Source organism: Sceloporus occidentalis, unplaced genomic scaffold (assembly GCF_023333645.1).
Source record: "Sceloporus occidentalis isolate IW3139 unplaced genomic scaffold, rSceOcc1.0.p SCAF_1, whole genome shotgun sequence".
Lineage (NCBI taxonomy): Eukaryota > Metazoa > Chordata > Lepidosauria > Squamata > Phrynosomatidae > Sceloporus > Sceloporus occidentalis.
The window spans coordinates 306,845,464-306,868,575 of NW_028316981.1; the positions used below are offsets into that span (position 1 = coordinate 306,845,464).

Genomic DNA, 23,112 nt, shown 5'->3' on the forward strand with positions numbered 1-23,112 from the left:
TTCTTGAAACCAAAACATGTTCTCTTCCTTCCCCAAGCCTTCAAGCTGAAAAACATACAATAGCAGATTCACACATTTATCTTCTGGCTGATCTTGTTTTATTAAATGCAGCCATGAAGAGTGTTCCACGCCTCCCCTGGGAAATTTGGGGCTCTTTAATTCTTACCTCCAAAATGCTTAATCCTTGCTTGATAGTTCTTAATGAACTCAAATGTGAAATTGCTGATCTTCCTCACTAAAAGACATTATATGCCCTTAAAATCAGCTTTTGTTTCAGACAACTGCAAAGTGGCTAATACAACCTCATTTTTAAAGAAGGGGTCCAGGTGGATCGAGGATGCTTTCTCACACAGATCCTTTGGGATTCTTTGAAACTGTCAACAAATGAGTGGAGAGAACACAATGTTTACTTGGATTTCCAAAGGGTTTTTGACAAAGTCCCTCACCAAAGACTCGTGAACAAACTTAGCAGTCATGGGATACAACGAGAATTCCTGTTATGGCCAAAACAAAAAAACAAAACAAAACAAAACAAAAAAACTGGGCACACAGAGTAGGAATCAATGGTCAGCTTATAAGTGAGGGACATAAACAACAGGAACCCTTAGAGGCCTAGATGTAGCTTTTTATCAGGCTGCCTTATGGTGAGTCTTCAATGCAGAAGATGCTATTCATAAACAGTGATGAACATTCATTCCCGATAGGCTTTGACAGGCTGTCCAAAAAAGCTGATTTATCCTGATAAGGCTATAGATATGTAGTAATGGATGCTGCTAAAGGTTAACAAGGAGTTTAACTCTCGAATGCCTGTGTTCCACAAAAATCTGTTAGGGCTATGTAATTCCTGAAATAGATAAAAATATATCTGAATGGACTATACTAGGCTGCATTGTATGGTTAAGATGGTAAGAATATGATACAAGGTGCATAACTCTGTACATGTAAAAGCCTTTATGAAATGTTTCATAGTGTCTCAACAGACAATGTGGGAAATGATGGAAGAACCGGATGATGATGATGATGATGATGATGATGATGATGATAAATGGCTATATTAAATGATTTAATGGTTAATTGTTACCAAGCCTGTTAAACAGCTGAATAGAAAGATAAGAGCCCATGAAATGTTCTGGTGGAAGGGTAAAATTTTGATGGCCATATGATGATGTAATAAAATGTATAATGTAATGGAATACAATGAAGCTTGAGAGCCCAGATGTTGCTTCTCCCTAAAGGGAATTTTATACAATTAATAACCTAAAAGAGTACCAAGTACTGCTCATTACCCATATTATATATCCTAGTATTTCCATACTTGACAATGATTGCACAGAATGTTGATATCAACTTGAGCTATCTGGTTAAACCATCATCACAAAAGGTGGTGGATTAGGTGTCCAGAACGTGATGGTGTCCAGAAGGGGATGGACAGAGTCTAGAATTAACTGGCAAGTGGCAGGGGTCCTCAACCTCTCAGTCTAGGAGATAGGGGTGGGGAACTATGCCTGTTTCAGTGGCATCATCTAGGCCACATTTTAACAGCCTGTCACCAAAAATACTGTGGGAACATTTATAAAAGCCTTATTTCAACCAAGATATATAACATCCACCAAATCCTCTTTATTTGTCAAACTTGCTGATCCCGTTTGTTAGAGATTACTTGTTCTTGTGAGACCTACTCTTTGAGACCACAGCATTTCTCTCCAAATGCTCACAGACTGACTGCTTACCGATCATTTCCCAAAACTTTCCTGGTGTCTAAAACAAGGCAAGCCATGAGTAATTGTGTGGATCCCTTTCCCCCTGCAACTTTTGAAGATGGAAAAAAAAAATACTTACCTATCTTTAAGCACTTAACTGTTTCAAGAATTTTCAAAAATTATACACAGAGGCTCTGAGGCTAGATCTGAAAGTTTCTTTAATAGTTTGGATGGTGAAATCAAGCTTAGAGCAAACTATTGCCTGCCTAGTCATTTACTGGCTAGCTACTCCTATATAACCTTCCTGAGCAGATATCACTTGCTATAAAACACCCCAAGCTAGAAAAGCCCAGCATAAAAAGAGTGTCTATAAACCTGTCAACACTACTAAGAAAAACTTTTGATGCTCAGTAGCTATATTTTCTTTTCAAGAAATGAAAGGAAGCACATGTCACCACTTAATCGACTCCACTTATATAAATGAGACTGCACAGATTCAGTACATATAAAAAGCACTAGTCACTAATAGAATATGGCTCAGAGAAAGTTCCTAGCTTTTATTCTTGTCGTCCCCCATCCCCCAATCTTTACTTTTTTTAAAAAAAATGCATTTAAAGTGTTTTTATCTTGTGAGCCACTTTCAGTCCCTTTCTGGGAGAAAGGCAGCATAAAATGAAATAAATACATAAATAATCTCAGCAAAGTGAGTACTGCGACATGATGGTGCCTTTACACCCATAGCCAGCAGATGGCAACAGTCATCTTGGAAATACCTTTATTCCATGATTGAATTGAAATATAAGACAGGATCTGAATATAGCAAGACTGAGTAATGTGTGGCCCTCCAGATGATCCTAGAATCATAGAGTTGGAAGAGACCACAAGGACCATCCAGTCCAACTTCCTGCCATGCAGGAACACAGAATCAAAATCCTAATTGGTCCCCCATCCCTGTATAGGTTCTGAGTCCCAGTGAGTCTAAACCTGACCAAGTAAGGATTTGTCCATGACAACAGCACTGCAGAGAGTTCCTCCAACACCAACCCTGAGACAATCCCGGCTAGCTCAGGAAGAGAGACTGTTGGCAGGTGGTATACCAATAATCCCTATTCTGTCCCAGCTACTCCCCTTTAAGGGAGCTGATGTATCTGGACATATTCCTGATAGCTCCTGAGGATTTACCTATCATCTCTGCAAGCAATTCTGCTGAGGTTATGGCTGACCTATGGAATGGGGAAATAGCCAAAATAGTGGACACAATAGCTCTTGAGTGTTCCCTTCAGACAAACCAGACCCTGGTTTTCCAGGGAGTAGGTGGTGATGAAGCAAGTCCATGATTTAAGACTTTTTTCGTCTTTGTGGAGATTGGTATCCTCTTCCTTCACCTGCAATGTCCAAATTCCCCAAGAGTTCACCATTTTGTTGTGATACACCTCCTTCCCGGGCCATTCAGTAGTTTATGGAGAATGGGGGGTTGTGGGGGTGGAAATTCGTCAGCTGTATTCCCATCATCCAGAAGACCCTAGCAGACCACAGTGGGTGATGTCTTCATTTGGCTATGGGGACATAGCCAGGTGCTTCGCCAATGCTGTTCCTACTCCATGCCAGCTCCTCAGTAGCTATGGAGGGGTTGTTACATTAAAACAAGTCCTGGGAGTCTTAGTCAGCAGGAGCTGTAGTGCAGTTCTGGCTGCAAAACCTATATGTTATTCCTGTGATGCACATCTTGGCCACTGAATGAATTTAGGAGAATTCACTTAGCATAAAAGCAATGTAGCAGCCTTTCCCAAACACGTTGGCTGAGATTGGTAAGAGCTGTAGTTGAGAAGCCCGGAGATCACCGGTCTGAGGAATACTGCAATTAAAATTTGTAGTAAACATGTCTTTTGACTTTTATGATGTGAACATTATTTACAAAACATTATAAGGAGATGCTCTTTCCTCACTCTCTCTTCCTTTTCTGCTATTCACATTTCTTGACCCTTGTGGCCAAGGGGGAAATTCATCAGGCTGGAAAACGACATCCACTGTTGCTGACTACTAACTAAGAATGTTTGGATGGTGGTGGAACTAAGACCCATCGGACCCTGAGAAGTCCATTGACTTTGGGGAGTGGCTCTCACAACATCTGTACAGACTGTGTAGCTGATGGAGGAAAAAACTTAACCCAAAAACAGCCTTCCTGAATTGTACCCCCTGAAGAATTCTCGGACTGTAACTCCCATCATCTTCAGCCAGCATGACTATTAGGGTTGTACTTTGGGCTCACTTTTAGGATAAGGATCACACCAGCCTGTTGATGTGACCATAAAAGTGCCTGGTAGGACAGTTTTGGTTTGGGTGGGGGAACACAGTCAATGGTGGGAGACAGACCTTCCCCCAGAACAAGGAGGGAGGCGCACCTTTCACTAGAGGAGAGACATTACAAAGGAGACCAGCAACTGTTCTTTTTGCATTAAAAAAATTGGGAGTGTTAGTGTCATCCAGGATTCAGTGGAAGCTGGACATTCCCATGTAGAGGAAGGAGGGATAAATCTCTGTGTTTCAGTCTAAACTTTAACATGGTATCAATAGTATTGAATCTTTAGGGGTGGGGATCAGGTCCAGAGCCTTGGACAGCTTTCTTGTGTTTTTTTTTTAATTTATTTAATATCCTGCCTTTCTTTGGCCTGTTACAGACGGGCCTTTAAGTACGGACTCAGTCCGTACTAGGGTTAAAAAGGGGCGTCACTTCCGGACGCCCCTAACCCTAGTACGGATTGAGTCCATACAAAATAGTGGTGCCCCTTCCACATGGGGGCCGCCATGATGACGTCACGACCGTGCTGCCTCTATATGGGGCAGCGCGGACATGACGTCGTCGCTCCGCGCCAGGGCGCTTAGTGCACCCTTTCCACGGAGTAGGAAGGAGCTCCGTTTCGGAGCTCCTTCCTGGTTTGCGTCGCTGGGCGCAGCCTTTAGATGGCTGCGCCCAGCGACGCAAGGGAGAAAGGGGCCAAGCGGTCCCTTTCTCCTCCTCCCCGCTGCCACGGGGTGTCCTTGGGGCTTGAAGCCCCAAGGACACCCCTTTCCAGGCTTCGGGGAAGCGGCCTTTTGCCGCTTCTCCGCAGCCTGGAAAGCCGCGGATCGGGGCCTTGGAGGCTGCCGGTCTGGCAGCTGAGGCCCCGATACATCGGGGAAAGCAGCGCCTACAGGCCGCCTCGAAGGGGCAGTCTGTAACACGCCTTTTAGCATGAGATCCAGGGGGGCATACGTTTTATAAGCACAATACAATTTTTAAAACTCTTAATACAGCCCATCCTCCCCAACCGCAGGCTTGTAGATTTAAGCAGTGGTGGACGGCAAGCCCTATTGCCACTAATGGAGCCCTGGTGGCGCAGTGGTTAAATGCCTGTACTGCAGCCATTCACTCAAGACCACAAGGTTGCGAGTTCAAGACCAGCAAAAGGGCCCAAGCTCAACTCAGGCTTGCATCCTTCCGAGGTCGCTAAAATGAGTACCCAGACTGTTGGGGGAAAATTAGCTTACTTGCTGTTCACCGCTATGATCTTTGGAATAGCGGTATATAAATAAAACAAATTATTATTAATGATTGAGAGTGCATGCAGCTGCTGCATAGCAGCCATGTGCACACGCATTGCCACTGATTTTGATTTGAGGTCCCAGTTTTTTTCATCTCTGGCAGGGTCCAGAACAGACCTACCAGCCAGATAAGAAGGGTCCTCTGTACAAAGTGAAAAAAACACAAATTAAATTTCTATTTAAAGACACAAGTTACAAATGGTATAAAAAAAGCAAGTGAAAGACAGCATTAAAGGATGCTTAAAACATAATATGATAGAAATGCTGAACCTTCCTCCCCATTAAAAAGCTTTATCTGCTGTTAATAAAAATCAAAAGCTTTCTTAAATTAAAAAAAAGTCATTCCCTTAGTCTGAAAGACAGCAGGGAAGGGACCAACTGGACCTCCCAGGGAAAGGAGTTCCAGAAGGTGGGAGCAGCCACTGAGAAGGTCCTGTCTCTCATGCCCTCACCAGACATGCCTGGGATGGTACTGGGACTGAGAGAAAGCCTTCTCCTGAAGATCTTAGAGCATGAGCAGGTGTGCTGTTTTTCAAACAGTCTGGCCCAAGCCATGTGGTGCCTGCACTCTGAATTCCATCCAGAAACAGATCAGTAGCCAATGGAATTGTTTCAGCCAGGGGGTTATATAATCCCTATAACTTGCCCCAGTCAGCAACCTGGGTGTAGCATTTTCAAACACTGAATTTTCTGAACAGTTTCCAAAGGCAGTCCCATATAGAATATGTTACAGTAACCCAAACTGGATGTAGTCAAAGCATGTGTCGCTGCAGCCAGATCCGATGTATCAAAGAATGGGAGCTACTGGCACACCAGTTTTAACAATGCATTCCTTGCCACCAATAAAACCTAACCATCAAGGATCAGATTTGAGTTCAGGAGCACACCCAAGCTGTGAACTTGAGATTTCAAGGGGAATGTAACCCCATCCAACACAGGCTGAATCCCTGTTCCCTGATCTGCCTTTTGACTGACCACTAGCACATCTGTCTTGTCTGGATTAAGTTGGTCAACCCATCCATTACCAACATGAGACATTGGTTTAGTACAAAGACAGCTTTCTTGGAATTGGATGGAAATGGTGATAGAGTTGGGTTTCATCAGCATACTTGTAACATCCCAATTCAAAACTGTGGATACCCTCTATTAGAAGTTTCATACAGATGTCAAATAGCACAGGGGGCAAAACTGAGTCATGAAGGACCACACAGACCAGTAGCCATGGTTTTAAATAGAAGCCCCTAGCACTACCTTCTGAATTTACTCCCAAAGAAGGACTGGAACCATGGCAGGACAGTGCATCTAGATCCCATCCCAGAGAGGTAACTCAGGAAGATACCATGGTCAATGGTATTAAAAACCATTGAAAGGTCCAGCAAGACCAATGGGCACACTCTTGTTCAGTTCTCATAGCCAGGCCTGAAACCAGATTGAAATAGATGTAGACAATCCATTTCATCCAGGAACCTCAGGAGCTGGGAGACTATCAAGGGCTCCAGAACCTTGCCCAGAAAAGGAATATTGGAGCCTGGCCAGTAGTTATCCAGTTGTTGTTGTTTTTAATCCAAGGATTTTTTTTAAAAAAATAAATTCAGTAGGAGCCTCACCACAGCTTCTTTTAGGCAGGGTGTTACTCTGCTTTGTTACAGTGAGGCATTCACTCCTCCCATTACCCACTTCTCTGGCACTTTTATAAGCCAAGAAAGGCAAGGGTCCAGTGCACATGTGGTGGTTTCCACATGTCCAAAGATCTTGACCATATCCTCAGGCTGTACAAACTGAAATGTATCCATTAGCCTGGGACAAGCAGGATCCAGGATTATATCCAATGGAACTGTATCAATTACAGCATCCAAGTCGGAGAAGATTCAAGTGGTTTTATCAACATATTACATAAACTCTTCACATAAGACTGTTGAGTGGCCTAAGTGATGCTCCTGTGGGCACAATGTAAAAAGCCCCCAGCCACTCAAGACAGCTTCGCTGGATGACACTGTGCAGATGCAATAGTGGAAAAAAAGAATGATTTCTCTACTGCCACCACCACCACCACCACAAAGTAGGCTTTCCCACAGGCTCTAGCCCATGTTCAATCAGACTTTCTCCAAATATTCTACCATCGCCCATGTTAAAGTAAAACCTGGAGTAGATTTTTCACCTCACTGGCAAGGGAGCCACTAGCTGTACATGCCTGGACAGGGGCACAGAGGTTGCCAAAATGACCTCTGGGGATGCATGATTCTTCTTTCGAATGTAACGCAATAGTTACAGATTGGTTCAAACAACTCATTCATTAGATGCACCTTTTTTCAAACGGTCTCAAATGTTAGAAATTGATTTACTGATTATTCCAATGCAGTGTCTGAACACTATCTGGTGCTTGGAATGGACTGTCAGAAGGGTCAGGGTACATTTTAAATATTTGATTTTCAGGGTTTTTTTGCAGAGGGTAAAGTATTGAAAACTCATTATTAAATGTCAAACAGGCCAGACAGTGCTGAGGAGGGGGGATGTTTACCTGCCATGCTGGAAGAACCTTCCCTATGTCATTCAGGTTGATTCCATCTCCATCTTCACATTTTCCTTTTCCAATCCTGAGTCAAGAACAGAAGGCAAAAGAATAAATTAAAACCTTGTGTGAACATGAAATTGTGGACTTGGTTACAGAAAACTGCTTACACATGAAAAATATCTTTGTCTGAGGCTAGTATGAACAGACCAGGAATACATGACTTTTTTAGACCATGTTTTGGCAAGCCATGTCTTGTGAGACTAAAAGACAATGATACTCATCATGACAGTAACTTCGCCATATTTGAAAAAGTCATATTTGTGATCAGTTCAGAAACTGTGACAAAAAACATGTATGGTGAAGTAAGAATTTCTCTCTCATGAACGAGGGTTCTTGTAGCTTTTTCACGACTAACTGTGAAAGACATTGTAGCATAAGCATTTGTAGACTTGGTCTATGTCCTCAGATACATCTGAGGTAGTAGACCAAGTGTACAAATGCTTATGTTACAACATATTTCACACACTTAGTCTCAAAGTTGCTTCAAGATCCCTTTGCATACTGATATTCCAGAATAACATGGCTATGTCTATGCATTCTCTCAATGTTCATTTCATTCAATTCACATAGCCCACTATCTTATGAGGAGGGCTTTAGAGTTGCTGTACCCATCAAAAGCAGCAGCAAAATTATTCCAGATTGATTTGGAGGCCAGAGGTTTGAGGAAAGTTTGCACTGAGCATAACTATACTGCAAATCTGCATTCACTTTTTCTGAGTTTAGCTGTAGTGGCCTCTGCTCCAGAATCTTGGGATGTCTAGTCTGGTCAGGATGACACTTCCAGATCTTAATCCATTTAATATCCCTGCTTGAGCTTTTGAGCTATAATTTTCAAAGTTCACTGTACAGGATGGGAGAATTCCCATTAAGCCAGTTTTAGCCTTGCGTAGAGCTATGCCCATGGAAGCACACATATCTATTTCTAGTTAGTACAGAAGGCCAGACAAGCTAATTCCAATCTCTTTAAACAACAGAGCCTAATAAAAATAGTGGTTAATGTCATTTGGCATTAACCAAGTGGCACCTGCATTCTAGTAACAAGCAACAGCATCTGGATTCTATTGTTGTGAAAGGTGAACTGCAATTAAACAATATGCATTGTAGCTTTCTATGGAGCAAATCAGATATATTGACATTTTTGCCTAGTTGCAGGATGGAGAAACATTTAAAAAAAACAACAACCAAAATCTTGGTTTAGCACTTTTAAACACTTTGTTTAAACCAGGGTGGGTTTTTTTTGGGGGGAGGGGTGCATTAATGTTTTAATTCTAAATCATACTCACATTTTTTGCACTTGGATCTACTACCTTTTCTGATCTCATTTTTTATCTCATTGATAGAGAACAAGATTAAGTCTTTTTTCCTTCCACTCATCTCACTCCACTGATTCAGCTCACTTAAATGAAGACCACAAGCAGTAAGGATGTGGAATAATACAAAGAAAATTCCCTTATAATAGGCAAACTGGGAATTCTCCTACACAGAGGGATTTCCCATCTGCTGACTTTGAGAATTATATTGAAAAGTTGGTAGCCTATATATAGGAGTAGACAAAGGGATCTGAAAGAGAAAAGCTGGTAGCATGGGTTTTCGAAGACTTCAGCCTACTTTCTCTGATGCATGAGGCTCAAGTCTACGAAAGCTCATGTTACCAACTTTTCTCTCTCAGATAGTCTCAAAAGTGCTACAGATCCCTTTTCATATGTTTTTCCAGACTAATACAGCTATGACATATATCACACATACATACATATATAATTTCTTCTGAAACAGCAGCAAAAACTGGGCTTAATGTTATGTGCCAGCAGAATTAATACCTGCTGCCCTTTTACATGAAATGATTCTGAAACCCAGGACGCAGTGAGTTTTAAAAAACTGTCCACCTAAATCACTGTCCCTCAATGTTTCAGTAACAGAAAGAGATCTAATAGGAAAGATGGCATGTGCAGCATGGGTATTTGGAAGCAAAGACAAAGACACCCAGGTGATCACATTGCACCAATATTAAAATCATACCACTGTCTGCCAATTAGCTTGCAGGCAAAGTACAAAGTGTTGGTTATTACCTAAATGGTTTGGGTCCAGGTTACCTGCAAAATCACCTCCTCCCATATAATCCGCCCCATACACTCAGGTCCTCTGGTGGACATTTACTCCAGTCTGCCAGGACTAGGTTGGCAACTGTAAGCTAGAGGACTTTTTCTTCAGTTGCCCAAAGACTGTGGAATGAGCTGCCAGAAGATGTTCAACAGCTGTCCAAATTTAAAACAGCATTGAAGACTAGTCTCTTCCAATAAGCTTATCCAGATAATTTTTAAATTGTGAATTTAGATGCTGAATTTTTAAAGTGGACTATTTTAAATTGTATATGTCTTATTTTTCCTTTAAAATTGTGTGATTTAATTAATGTGTTTTAATTGATGTTGTTCATTATTGATTTGTTTTTGTTCCCTGCCTCAGTTAATAAGGGGCAGGTAAGAAACAACAACAACAACAACAACAACTATATAGATATTTACACAGGAGCTAACAGTGTATTGGGAGGGAGAGATCCCAACTCCTTTCTCAACCTTCAAGGGCGTGAGGGTTCTTTTAAAGGTATTTAGCTTGGAGGGTCTGAAGGAAGCGCTGTGAATGTGTTCAATAGCCTGCAATTTCTGTGTGATCATGAACCCCAAATTTATATTTCATTTATTAAGCAAGCTTCTAGCTTTACAACTACAAAGATAGTCTCAGAAATGTATAGGCAGTGAGAGAGATAATGTAGTGTTGGGGATTATGTGTCATACATAGGAAATAGCAACACCCAGATTCAGACCTCTACTCAAGTCTAGAAGCTCACTGGGTCTTGTTGGGCCACTCTCTTGCTCCCAAAGTAACCTATCTTGCAAAAGCAGAACAGGAATGAATCAGGCCTACTATCCTGAATATCTCACAGGAAGGGTGGATAAATTTGCAACAGAAAGTAAAAAAACATTTTAAAAAATGGCTGAAAAGGCCCTGGCAACCAAATAGTTGTCATTTCCCATCATTTGCACAGATGGAAATTATAAGCAATCTTGGTAAAAATACTACAGTAGTTAAACATTTAAACTATATATAAAACCTGCCTAAATACCTTAAAGGCACCAGATCTCATATGATCTTGGAAGTTAAAGCAAGGCTAGCCCCGGCCAGCACTTGGATGGGAGATAGCCAATGAACAGCAGGTGCTGTAGGCTCTATTACAAAGGAAGGAACTGTCAAAACTATCTCTGTGTATTCTTTGGCTATGAAATGCATGGGGGTGCCATAGGGTGACAGGTGACACACAAAAAAGTTAAAAATTTGTGCATGGTGTGTCTTTAAGTCATTTTTGAATTATGGTGATCCTATCATGGGGTTTTCTTGCCCTGATTTATTCAAAGAAGCTTTGGCATTGCCTTCCCCTGAGGCTGAGAGCATGTGACCTGCCCAACACCCTATTAAAAGACCCTTCTGTCAAAACCAGTTAACAGCCAAAGGCGTATTGGTCACACTACACAGTTATAGCACTATTATTCCATTTTAACTGCTAGGTCTGCTTCCTGTGGCATTCTGGGATTTGTAGTTTAGCAAGGCCTAAGAGCTATCCAGCTGAGAATTCTAAATGTCCTTCCCTAAACTGCAAATCCCAGGATTCCACAGGAGGCAGCCATAGCAGTTAATGTGGAACAATAGAACCATAACTGTGTAGTATGATATTCAGCTAAGTAAAAACATCTTTTGCTTGCCAGTGGAAAGAGAGCAGATGACCTGGAAGCAGCCACTGAAAAGGATTTCTCCTGTGCCCTTAGCAAAGAGGCCTGTTGACGGTGGCAGGAAAGCAAGAAAAAGCATATAAATGTGTTCCACAGTCATGCAGAGCAGAGCTTTTACCATGGCAGCCTAATGTTCCCTCTAAATATTAGACATGTTCTGGCAGTTTATAAGTCCATGTGAAGACGCATCTGTTTTTGCAAGGCTTTCCTGTACAGTTCAGCCAATTACATATTTTACTTTTAATCAGGCCTAAGCAACCTGTGACCTTCTTGATGCTGTGGGAACTCCCACTCCCATTAGCTTTAGCCACCACAGCCAAAGGTAAGGAATGATAGGAGTTGTAGTCCAACAACACTTAGATGGCAAGATCCCCTAGCCCTGCCCTTATGGAACATATAGCTATTGCACATTCATTTTTATACATAGTTTTATATGGAATGTTTTACGATTGTTCTGAACTCTTTGAAATCTTCAGATGCGACTGCTTTGTAAACACCCATAAACACACAAAGAAGCCACATCATACATTTAAGTTGGAAAACCTTGTTTTCCTCGTTGTGAAATGTAGGTCACTTCAGCACATAAATCTGATGGGTGTGCACATGGGTAGTAGGTGGAACACAGAGGGTATGTTATAGAGTGAACAGATGGAAGTGGAAATGCCCTGGCATTCTGCACTGCAATATATCGAACTCTGCAAATTAGACAACCTATATTCTGAGGCAAGAAACCATCAGATGGGCTCAGCTGAGTCAGTTTGCTAATGTTTAGCCTCAGCTTCTCCCTCTATAAAAATGGTAGCTTGACTCCCAAGGTCATTAAGAACACAATAAAGCAAACATGCTTTTGAAAAACACACTATTGCTATACATATTAATACCATCACCATCCCTTCTATTACTGAATTCGAGTGATCTTGTGCATATCAGTCACTTTGAAAGCAAATGTAGGGCTGGTACATATGGGCAAGAAGCAGCGTGCTATCGCCGATACTAGGGTTAGGAAGTGCACAGTAACCGCACGCTCCCTAACCCTAGTATGTGGGTGCCGCCTTGATGTGTCCTGTGCGACGCATCCAAACAGCGCATTGCACAGGACACATCACCATGCCACTGGAGGGCGCTTATGGCACCTTACCAGCGGCTTGGAAAGGAGCTGTGTTTTGCAGCTCCTTTCTGCATGTGCACTGCCCACACCAATGATGCAGAGGAGAAAGGGGTCACCCCTTTCTCTTCTTTAGGGTTGGGGTGCTGGTGGGCACAAAGCCTCAAGGGCACCCCTTTTCTGGGCCAAAGAAAAGCAGCATTTTGCTGCTTCTTTTTGACCCAGAAAAACGCCGGATTGGGGCCACAGTGCTGCATGTGTGGCTACAGTGGCCCCACTCCTGCGCTTCCAGGGGCAGCACAGACCTGCCCCTTTTGGGCTGATCTGTATAGCCACGTAGTCATTCAAAATTAAAGTACAGGTTGAGTAAAGTACAGAATTCCAACTTCCAAAACACTCCAAAAACAGAAACTTTTTTCATGGGTCGCTGAGATAGTGACACCTTTGCTTTCTGATGGTTCAGTGAACACAAACTTTGCTTCATGGACTAAAATATTTAAAACACTATATACAATTATCTTCATGTCTATAAGGTGTAATGAAACATAAATGACTTTTGTGCTTAGACATGGGTCTCCAAGATATATCATCATGTATATGCAGACATTCTAATATCTGAAAAAATGGAAAATCCCAATTTTTTCTGATTCTAAGTATTTTAGATATGAGAGACTGAATCTGTAGTGGTTTATGAATATAAGGGATACTGTATTGGTATGCAAATTGTACTGACTGGCTAATTAAAAGGATTTTTTAAAAAAAATCCTCATAGGATCTATTGTTAAGCACTTTCCAAGGTCTATGTGTAGACAGGGGGAAATGCTTAAAATAAAATTAAAAGAAAAAACAAGGGAAGAATAGGAACACTGCTGTTAGCGACTCTTAATGCATTGCAACATTTATCAAGGGTTTCCATTTATTTTTGGTAATATTAGTAAAATCCTCTAAACAGCTATCCATTCAAGGCTTCCTTTCTTGAATTCATAAGATGTAAAGCTTTTAAAGTTGAAATTTAAGCCCAGACCCCAGTGTGAAAACAAGTTACTTACCCTTCTCTGTCTATGTGTGGGAGTGGATGCTTGGGAGTGTTGCGGAGCTTTCTGTGGAACTGTGTGAAGTCAAGTTTTTCAGGTTGCAAGTCCCAGGTGGCACCACTAGAAAGGAAAGGAAAATGGAGGGTAAATGAGGAACAGAACTCCTGGACTTAATTAAATATACTGAGTGAAGTAGCTAATAAGGAAATCTGGGGGCTGGATGCATCAACAAACCCCATGGGTCAGAATTTAGCAGTCACACCAGAAGTATATGAGCTCAGAGACCCCCTCTCTAAATCCAGAAGGAAACTCAGTTCCTCCTGGTAACCAGCAGGCAATATGGCACTTTTAGCTCTGTCGGTTTAGATCAGTGATGGGGAAAGTGTGGACTGAGGACCACATGAGGACTCTGAGGCTATTTGCTCAAACCCTGCAAGAGCCTCCTCAAGACATTATGTACTTCCAGGTTTTTTTTTTTATAAATGGCTGAATACTTGACAATATTCACAAAACACAAACATTGCCACAAAATATAGCAGTTTGGTTATTGCCCCCTTGCTTATTCAAGAGTGAGAGTGTGGGCTGTTGGAGATCATGGTGGAAGGAATGCTTCCCTCCAACCTCCATAGTTGTCTGTTGCACTCTATGTTCCACCTCCATCATCCTTTTCCAAGATGGCTGCCCTCTCAGATGTTTCTTATCATCCCAACCCTGCATGCCCTAAATAGGGATACTTACATCCCATATAGGGATATCGATATACGCTTATTTGGCTTTTCAAAAGTTTTCTCTCTTGCTCCCTGCACAAGAACAGTAGTTTATTGTGCTTTTTCTATAATTTTTTTAATGAAAAATTTATTTGTACCAATAACATAATTTTCTTTAAGCTGCTGCCTGAAGGTTTTATAGTACTTATATATTTTAGAATAGTCCACTATGTTGGACAGATCTGTTGGTCATTTTAATCAGCCATCTTTGTATATCCTGTCAAAAGGTTTCGAGATGATTTGTGTAAGTGATATCACAGCTCTACTTTTACAGTAATAATTAGCTATTCAGATCTATTGAAGCCAATCAATTGTTGGGATCCAAATTGTCCCTGATGGCTTCTAATGTCTCCATTTTGAACCTCTGGTGTTTCACAAATCCATTCAGGTATCTGAGATCCAAAACTGGTCTGTATGAACTATTGCTCTTGGGTACAGTGAATAGGATGGAATGCACTCCCTTGAAACTTTAGGAATAATACACTCTATAGTGCCAGCTTGCAGCAGATGGTCTCTCTCTTTCTGAACTATCTGCTGTTTAGGCCGCTTTTTCGGTACTGGTGATGAAAGATATCTGCACTTTGGTGGTTTTTTTTGAATAGAATGCATTACCCTTGACTTACCAACAGTCTGTTATTACATCCGATCACAGTTCCCCAAAACACAGAAGTCTTCCTCCTACCAGAATATTTTGTCAATATTGATGGAGGCCTCTCCCGTTTAGTTGACCTTTTCCTTTTTTGTTGTGTAGGGATCCTTTTCTTTCTGATTATAATTTGTTCTGCCCCATTGAGATCTTCCAAATCTAAACTCATTTGTCTTTCCAAAATTTCTTCCTCATTGAAAGGAATAAAAGGAATTTCTAAATTGCTTTCTGTCTAGTCTCTTTTTTTGCATTGGAGGCATCACTTTCTTTCCATCTCTGTTCTTTACAATTATTTTTGCTAAGCTTTCCCCCCAAAAAGTAATTTCCCAGTGAAAGGCATATAAGCTTAATTTGTCCTGAACTTTAGGCCCACTTCCCACTGTCGAAGGCAGAGTGCCCTTCTTACTACAGTAATTGTCATGATGTTCCCAGCTGCAAATGCTGCCGATTCATGGCCCACATTTGCCACAAACCAGAGAGCCTTTTAAATCCTCTCTATAGCCTTACTTACAAAGTAATTTATACTGATGTCTTGCTCCTCTAATAATATAAAACTGCCATCTTGGCAAATACGGATGAAACCACTAAAGATCTTATTGACAAAGTTCAAGATTCATTGCTTTTTTTCTTTTGTTTTGGTTTTTTGCACTGTCTCAATTCTGCACTCAACAACATCCCTAAGGGTCATATCACCATCTCTTGGAACTAAAGCATATGAAACCAGTGCAGAAAATGAGGCCATTGATGAGTGGGATTTGTGAATATTCTGTATCTTTTTTCCTACACCTGTAAAACTTCTGACTACAACCTGTAAGTCCCTTTGCATGCAGTGCTATTCCCACTCCTTATCAATTAAATCTCTGAACATATCTGGTAGAGGAACATATGTAACAGAGGAATTTCTACTCCTTTGGGCATTGGTGCTTTCATTATATCTGCTGTTTTACTCTCTTTACTATTTTTCCTTTTTTAACCATCTAATCCTTGACCAACATCAAAGGTACAAACTGATCGGCATTTGGAATTATTTGTTCCTTCCCAACACAATCATTAACAGTAGAAGAATTCTGAATGACATGATTAAAAGGACAGGAATCAAGTAACAATTTTTAGTAGACTTCTGAACAGAAAGGATAGTGCCTTCATAAATTACAAACTTACCTGAAGGACTCAAGAGTATTGGCTGCCCAGATATCTGTGCCCAGCATGTCCAAGGAACTGTCTTTGTTGCCATTCTATTTTTTTTAAGGAGAAAACAAATATGGAAAAATCATTATATTCACATGGGACTACATGCTCACTGTACAACGAGCACAACGTAACTCACTGTTGCTGAATCTTGACTTTGGCCAATTAGGCCAATGAATGTGAGAAGCTGGACACGAAACTGGAAAAAATCAGTACTTGGATTTTAGATTAAAGTTACTGCAAAATATATTTATTTATTTATTTATTTATTTATTTATTTATTTTATTTCTATACCGCTTTTCCTGGGAGATCAAAGCGGTTTCCAAGTTCAAAGGGAATATACATTTTAAACATGTTACAATATAATATACAGTCAAGAATACTGTGTCTTCAGGCTAGCCTGTTCTCTCCCTCACAGGCCCAAGGATGACAGTTACGGAGGGAGGGCACTGTCTCTTCAGGCCAGCCTGTTCTCCCCCTCACAGGAGATCACTCAACATGGATGCAGTTAGCCCCTAAATTGCCCTTTTTGTAATTCAAAGAGGATTGGAGGATAGAGAGGTTTAACGCTGTTGACTCTGGTAAGCAAAGAAGTTTATATTCTCTTTTATCCATGCTTAACTTATTTTGTAAGGCAGTGCTACTCAAAGTGATGGATCATGGACCAATATCAAGCTTCAGTTATCAGCTACTGGTCCCTGAGAAGTTTCTATGAAAGAAAAATTATAGACAATGGACACAAATACGGTATCAGGACCTGGCACACAAGGGGATGGGGATGGCAGTCCCCCATATTAGACAGCTTGAGACAGCTATTGTCAACAACATTTTTACTGCTGTAGTCACTCTGGGTCCATTTTGCAAGAAAAGTATAGATTATAATTTCACCATGTTTTAGCTCCAGACCAATCTTTTCTGAAAGAAAAACATGGTCAAATTGCCCTCACATCCTGAGAGGACATGGAGCACATTCTGAATTTTAAAAATGGGTGAGGGACTTCAAAATGAGCCAAGGGACCTATTCGCTGTACTTGAACCATCCTGTCCTACCATTTGTTCATTTGCCCTCTATAGCAGGGGTAGGCAACCTTTTTGAGCCAGGGGCAGGGTTGCTGTCCCTCAGACAACTGGGGGGCCGAAGCCAATAAATAAATAAATAAATAATTTTAAAAGATTTTAAATAAATAAATAAACCGGGACAAATGTAGGATAACATTTTCGAATGGTGGACACTTTTTTTAAAAAAGTGGAGGCCACGCAAAAAAAATTGCTGATTTTTAAAAAAATATTTTAATATAAATGCATGTTTCTGAGGCATCTATAGACAATTGCCCCCCTTGCCCCTGCGCGTGAGAGGCCAAAGGCCCCGGCGGCAATCGGCGACAGGACCGGGCTGGGGCCGGTCCCAAGGCCTTGCCGGGCTGCATCCGGCCCGCGGGCCGCAGGTTGCCTACCCCTGCTCTATAGCTTCCATTCAAAGTAGATGCTCACATCACAGTTTGGGCTGTCATGTTTCTTAGGCTTGTTAGTTTGTATGTGTGTTGCCAAACTTTCATGATAACACAGGGTGAGAAGTTGTTGTTTTTTTAAATCCCAGTAGCAAACTTCAGACTTTGGAAATTGTGGGAAATTCACCCACATATTTTTTCTAGAAACATAATTGTTATGATAGGCTAGGCACGTTGGCTCACTAGGAAATCTATTTGGAGACACACATCTGGAAAACACCAGGTTGGGGTAAGCCTTTGATTACAACAGTCCAAATTACTAAACAAATGAACTCTCACATTCCATTTGGAAGAACTGAAAACCTTATTAGTGTTTGTGAACAATGGTGCAGTCCAGACCGGCGCTTTGGGCTGGCCTGGTCACGTACAAGGGTTGCGTGGGGGCGGAGTGACTGCACGCCCTGCAAACCTTGTACGTGGCACCAGCATAATAATGGTGGCGCCCTGGATACATGGGCACTACCATTGTTATGTAAGCGCCATGCAGCATCCGCACATTGCTGCACGGCGCTTACATAATGAGTGCACCAGTGGCACACTTGTTACATTGCCCCTGCGTCTTTAAAAGAACCTGCTTTTTTCAGGTTCTTTTTCCACTGGAGGGAAGCTGCACGGTTTGGCAGCTGCAGCTTAACCTCCAGAGGAAAAACAGGCACCAGCAGGCCGCCATATTTCAGCAGTCTGTACTGTGCCTTTGTTAACTATATTAAAGATGTACAGAAGTAACTTTTTTGGGGGTGATTGCTATCATTGTATTTCTTTGCTTATGTTGTTGTTGCTGTGTGCCTTCAAATCATTTTCACCTTATGTCAACGGGGTTTTCTTGGCAACATTTGTTTAGGGGAGGCTTGTCACTGCCTTCCCCTGAAGGTGAGAGCATGTGACTTCCCCAAGATCACTCAGTGGCATTTGCTTTCTTTTTGTATATAATGCTGGAAACAGAGAGGAGAAAGACAATGGTCCAAACATTTTTTTCTGTTACAAAAATCCAAGAAGTACAGGGAATAAATACTGAGATTTTACTATCAGAAGACTGGACTCTTCTCAGCATAGATACCAGTTTCTCTGTTCGGATTCTCTCTTTCAGTGTCTCATTTATCATGATTTTTTTTTAAAATCAAGGTATAAAAACCTGGCTTTGAAAAATAGTCCAAGAAAAATCCCTCCACAAAATGCTTAAATCCAGAATATGAACAAACCAAGCAAAGAAAGAAATTTCATATAAATATGTACCACTGTCTAATACTCACAGTTTTGTATCGCAGAATTCTGGGGCTTTACAGTCACCCAACATGTCCGTCCATGAGAAGCAAGGCCTAACTTATTTAACCACAGATTCCATACACAACACACCAATATATATACACACAGAGAGAGCAAAAAGAACATGTCCCTATAGGACAAAGCCTACGATAAGCAGCAACCAACAGAAGAGATGCCGTTTCCAGCTCTCCTAGTCTATCTTGCCTCACCACCATCACCAGCACCAAAAGATACCTTGGTTGAATGCCTGAACTGGTTGCTTCTCTCTCGGTCGCCAGACCTTGATCCAGACCCATGCCTGGAGCCTGAACTAGGTCGGGATCCCGAACTGCCACTGCTGCTGAGATCCCAATCTTCCTGGAAATAACAAACAGCTCACTTTAGTCAAGGACAACTTCCCAAAACTATTAAAGGCCTTTAAAGGGTGACAGGAAGGTGAGAAGCCTAGAAATGTCCTAGCTTGAGCATCCATGTTGCTCCCTACAGTGTTTAACCTCTCCCTTGGAAGTCAAAAGTGATCAAGGACTCTATGCACGATGGAAAATGGACAGTCTCCTTCTTGGTTTCTCCACTTCCATCCCACAGCTTTGTCCTATTGGGGGGAGAGAGAAGAAACTAAGGACACTGGACTTCAAATAAGAGTTCTGGCCCTTAAATGAAATCTTCCTTTGATCCCCACATTTCTAGCATTACAGAGAGTGAGACACTCAGAACTGTTCAAACCTGGTAATCTTCTGTTTGCTAGGTTTGTATTCCCTGTCCTCACATTGCCTGCGTCTTTGCTTTGAGCGTGTAAAGATTCAACTGAAATTTTAAGTTACTAGTATGCAAAGGGATCTTATAGTACCTTTGAAAGTAACTGAGCAAAAGAAATTGTAATATAACCTTTCATAGATTTGGTTTACTTCCTTAGAAGTATGGACTGAACTGGTGCCCAGGAAAGACACTCCATGCACCTGAGGAAGTGGACCAAGGCTACAAAAGTTTATGCTACAACTTTTTTCACTCAAACAGGGGTGAAACAGATGGGAAAAATAAAGTGGCTTCCAGCAGCTCTGAAGGTGGGTGGAAAGCCTCCAAAGCAGGTGGAAACCGAAACAATAGTCATGCTCAGAAGCTAAAAACCAAAGCAAAAAGAAGCTGGGATACTCTAGCTTAGAAGGGAAAATGTACATCTTCAAGCCTGTATATAAACAGCCTGGCACCAGTGCGAGGCTGTGGCAAAGCAAAAAAAATGAAAGTGCCACAACTCCAATGGATGTAATTACAATGTACACAAACCAGATAGCCCAACAGGGGGGCATGGGGTTAAGGGGGGGCAAAAGGGGTATGTATGAGGTGCCTCAATGATTGTGCTTTGCCAGTGTATCACTTGCACACTGATAGACCGATGCACTGTACTAGCAAAGCATCGCATGTGCGATGATGTGGCTGATCAAAGGAGCAGCCATCCAATGCCAACATGTTGGCAGGACATGGGAGGAACCTGGAGGTCACAGGTGGTGTGTTTGAGCAATGTTGCACATGGATGGTGCAGAGGTGATTAAAAAAATATTATCCAGTGGTGTGGCTTGACACCATCCTGTGCGGTCTGCCTTTGGATGTATGGCCCCACCTTGGGAGCAGGCCGTGCGGACAGCAGAGTTTCTATCTGCTTTCAGAAAAAGCAGGATTGAGCTCCTTTTTCCTGCATGTCTGCTCCGGCCCGTAGTCTCAAATGTGCTACAAGATCCCTTTCACATGGATATTCCAGACTAATACAGCTGTTTCTCTGAATTTTAAGTCACTGCAATGTTAAAAATTTGGAAACTGACAGGAAATTTTATTGGGGAGCCAGGGCCTTGATTTTTATTCCACCAACAGCTACACCCCTGGGTCTGTCCTCTTACTACCAACCTGCTGGACAAAATAAAGTATCATTTATCTTCAAGTCTCTGTGGTTGTTATTGTGTGCCTTCATGTCTTTTTTTGCCATACCAAGACCCTAAACCAAACCTATCACATTACCAGTTGTTCAGAGGTCTGCCATTGTCTTTGTCTGAGACTGAGAAAGTTTGACTTACCCAAAATCACTAGGTGAGCTTCCATCACTTAGTGGGGATTTGAACTCTTGTCTCCCAGAATCCTAGTCCAACATTCAAACCGCTATCTCACACCAGCTCTCCATTTACAAGCCTATTAGGAAGCTAGTGTTCTGCATTTCCATGCTGGCTACAGCACAGGGGGCATTTAGAAGGCTAGCAATATATATATATGTACAGGCTTTTATCTTCCATGGAGTTATTTATAAGGCTGAAATTGTTCATGTGTCCTGAATTAAGAAGTATGACTTATTAGTACTGTATCACATTCCTTTTAGGTTGCATTCTCTAGAACACACCCCTGAACGACTCTGACCGCAACTAAATTTTAATCTGTTTTAAATTTTTAATCTGTTTTAAATTTTAATCTTTTTCTCTCTTGCTTGTGTATAGTCAGTGTTTTAAAAGGAAGGGGAAAAATCTGCACCTTGAGGAGCTGAATTCTACATCACATTATGTAATAAAATCTGCACATTTTCTCATTTTGCATCATTTGTTGAACTTGGTCCTTTATTTACCACAACTAGCAGTATGGCAAGAACAGGTTTTTCTTTGAGCAACCCCATTGTGCCTGAGGGCAATAATTTCCAATCTGAGAGTCCCCAGGAGTTTTTGGACAACTCCCAGAATTCTTTACAACTGATCCATGCTGGCAGGGTTTTCTTTAATATATTTTTTATTTATTTCCCTCCTATAACCAATATTTCTTAACTTATAGCTATATTATAATGTGAAGTTCTCTCTTCTTTATCCTCCCCTCCCCCAATCTTAGTTAACAAGACAAATAAATATCACTAAACTACAGAAATAACCCAGTTTGACACCACATTAAGTGTTGTCAATCTGTCCTATGGAATCCTGGGTTTTTGAGTTTTACAAAGTCTTTAGCTTTCTTTGCCAAAGAGTACTGGTGCCTCACAAAACTACAAATCCCAGTATTCTGTAGGATGGAGACATGGCAGTTAAAGAGGTGTCAAACTGCATTATGTCTACAGTATAGATGCACCCACTGTCTACCACTGAAAATCTAACTCAGCTTCATAGTATTGACAAATAGATTGTATATTGTCCTTAACTTTCAAAATATAGTTTTCCATTAAAAAAAAAAGTCTGATCAGACTGATGAGTTAAGACCACGCTGCATGTGCTGATAACATGCTTTGTGTGCCACGTCCAAATGGGGCGGAGTACAAGAGACGTCATCGCACTGCTCCAGGGTGCTATTGGCACCTTGGCAGTGGAAAGGAGCAGCTTTTCGCAGCTCCTTTTTGGGGCGGATCATTGCTGCGCCCGTGTGGTTGGTGCAGCAACAATCCAGGGCAGAAAGGGGTGGCGTCTTCCCATCCCTTCCTGCCTGTCTACCAGGCCACAGTTAGCTTTTCTGACAGGGCTATAGACAAATACAGTATTTATCAATTTTTTGTATTGGACCCCTGGGAGGTGAAATCCAATAACCTCCAGAGACTAAAGATTGGGAACAAGTGGTTTTGGGCACTGTTTATGTGCCTGAACCTTGTGCATGAGGCATTGCATCTGTCCTTCAACACAAATGATAAACAATTGCCTTCATATCAAGTCTATATGGATTCCATCAACTGCCCAAAACCAAAACAAAACAAATGCCAACTATAACATCCAAAAATAAATTACTGTTTAGATTTTCTGGACACACTTCCAGGACTGCATTAAGAAGGCAGCAGATGTATAGTTGTATAAGCCACCAAAAAAGTGCTACAAGTCAGACAACTGAAAATAAAATACAGTTTGACTTTCCTTTATCACGAATTTTGAAATATTTCAAAATCCAAAATTATCCACATGGGTTGCTGAGATTGTGACATCTTTGCTTTTTGATGATACAGTGTACACAAACTTTGTTTCATGCA

General features: G+C 41.5%; 1 protein-coding gene across 5 annotated transcripts in view; it reads right to left on the reverse strand.

Moving 5' to 3' along the window:
- CTIF (cap binding complex dependent translation initiation factor) overlaps window positions 1-23,112 on the reverse strand; it is a 234,598-nt gene that overhangs the window by 140,050 nt on the left and 71,436 nt on the right. For 3 of the 5 annotated variants that reach the window (XM_089497558.1, XM_089497568.1, XM_089497550.1), the window contains exons 4-7: window positions 19,380-19,502; window positions 16,347-16,420; window positions 13,788-13,892; window positions 7,801-7,876 (exon numbers count right to left, since the gene is read on the reverse strand). In XM_089497558.1, the coding sequence (XP_089353684.1) occupies window positions 7,801-7,876; window positions 13,788-13,892; window positions 16,347-16,420; window positions 19,380-19,502 (378 nt within the window). The remainder of the gene's footprint in view (window positions 1-7,800; window positions 7,877-13,787; window positions 13,893-16,346; window positions 16,421-19,379; window positions 19,503-23,112) is intronic. The other 2 variants (XM_089497584.1, XM_089497576.1) reach the window with 1 other exon arrangement.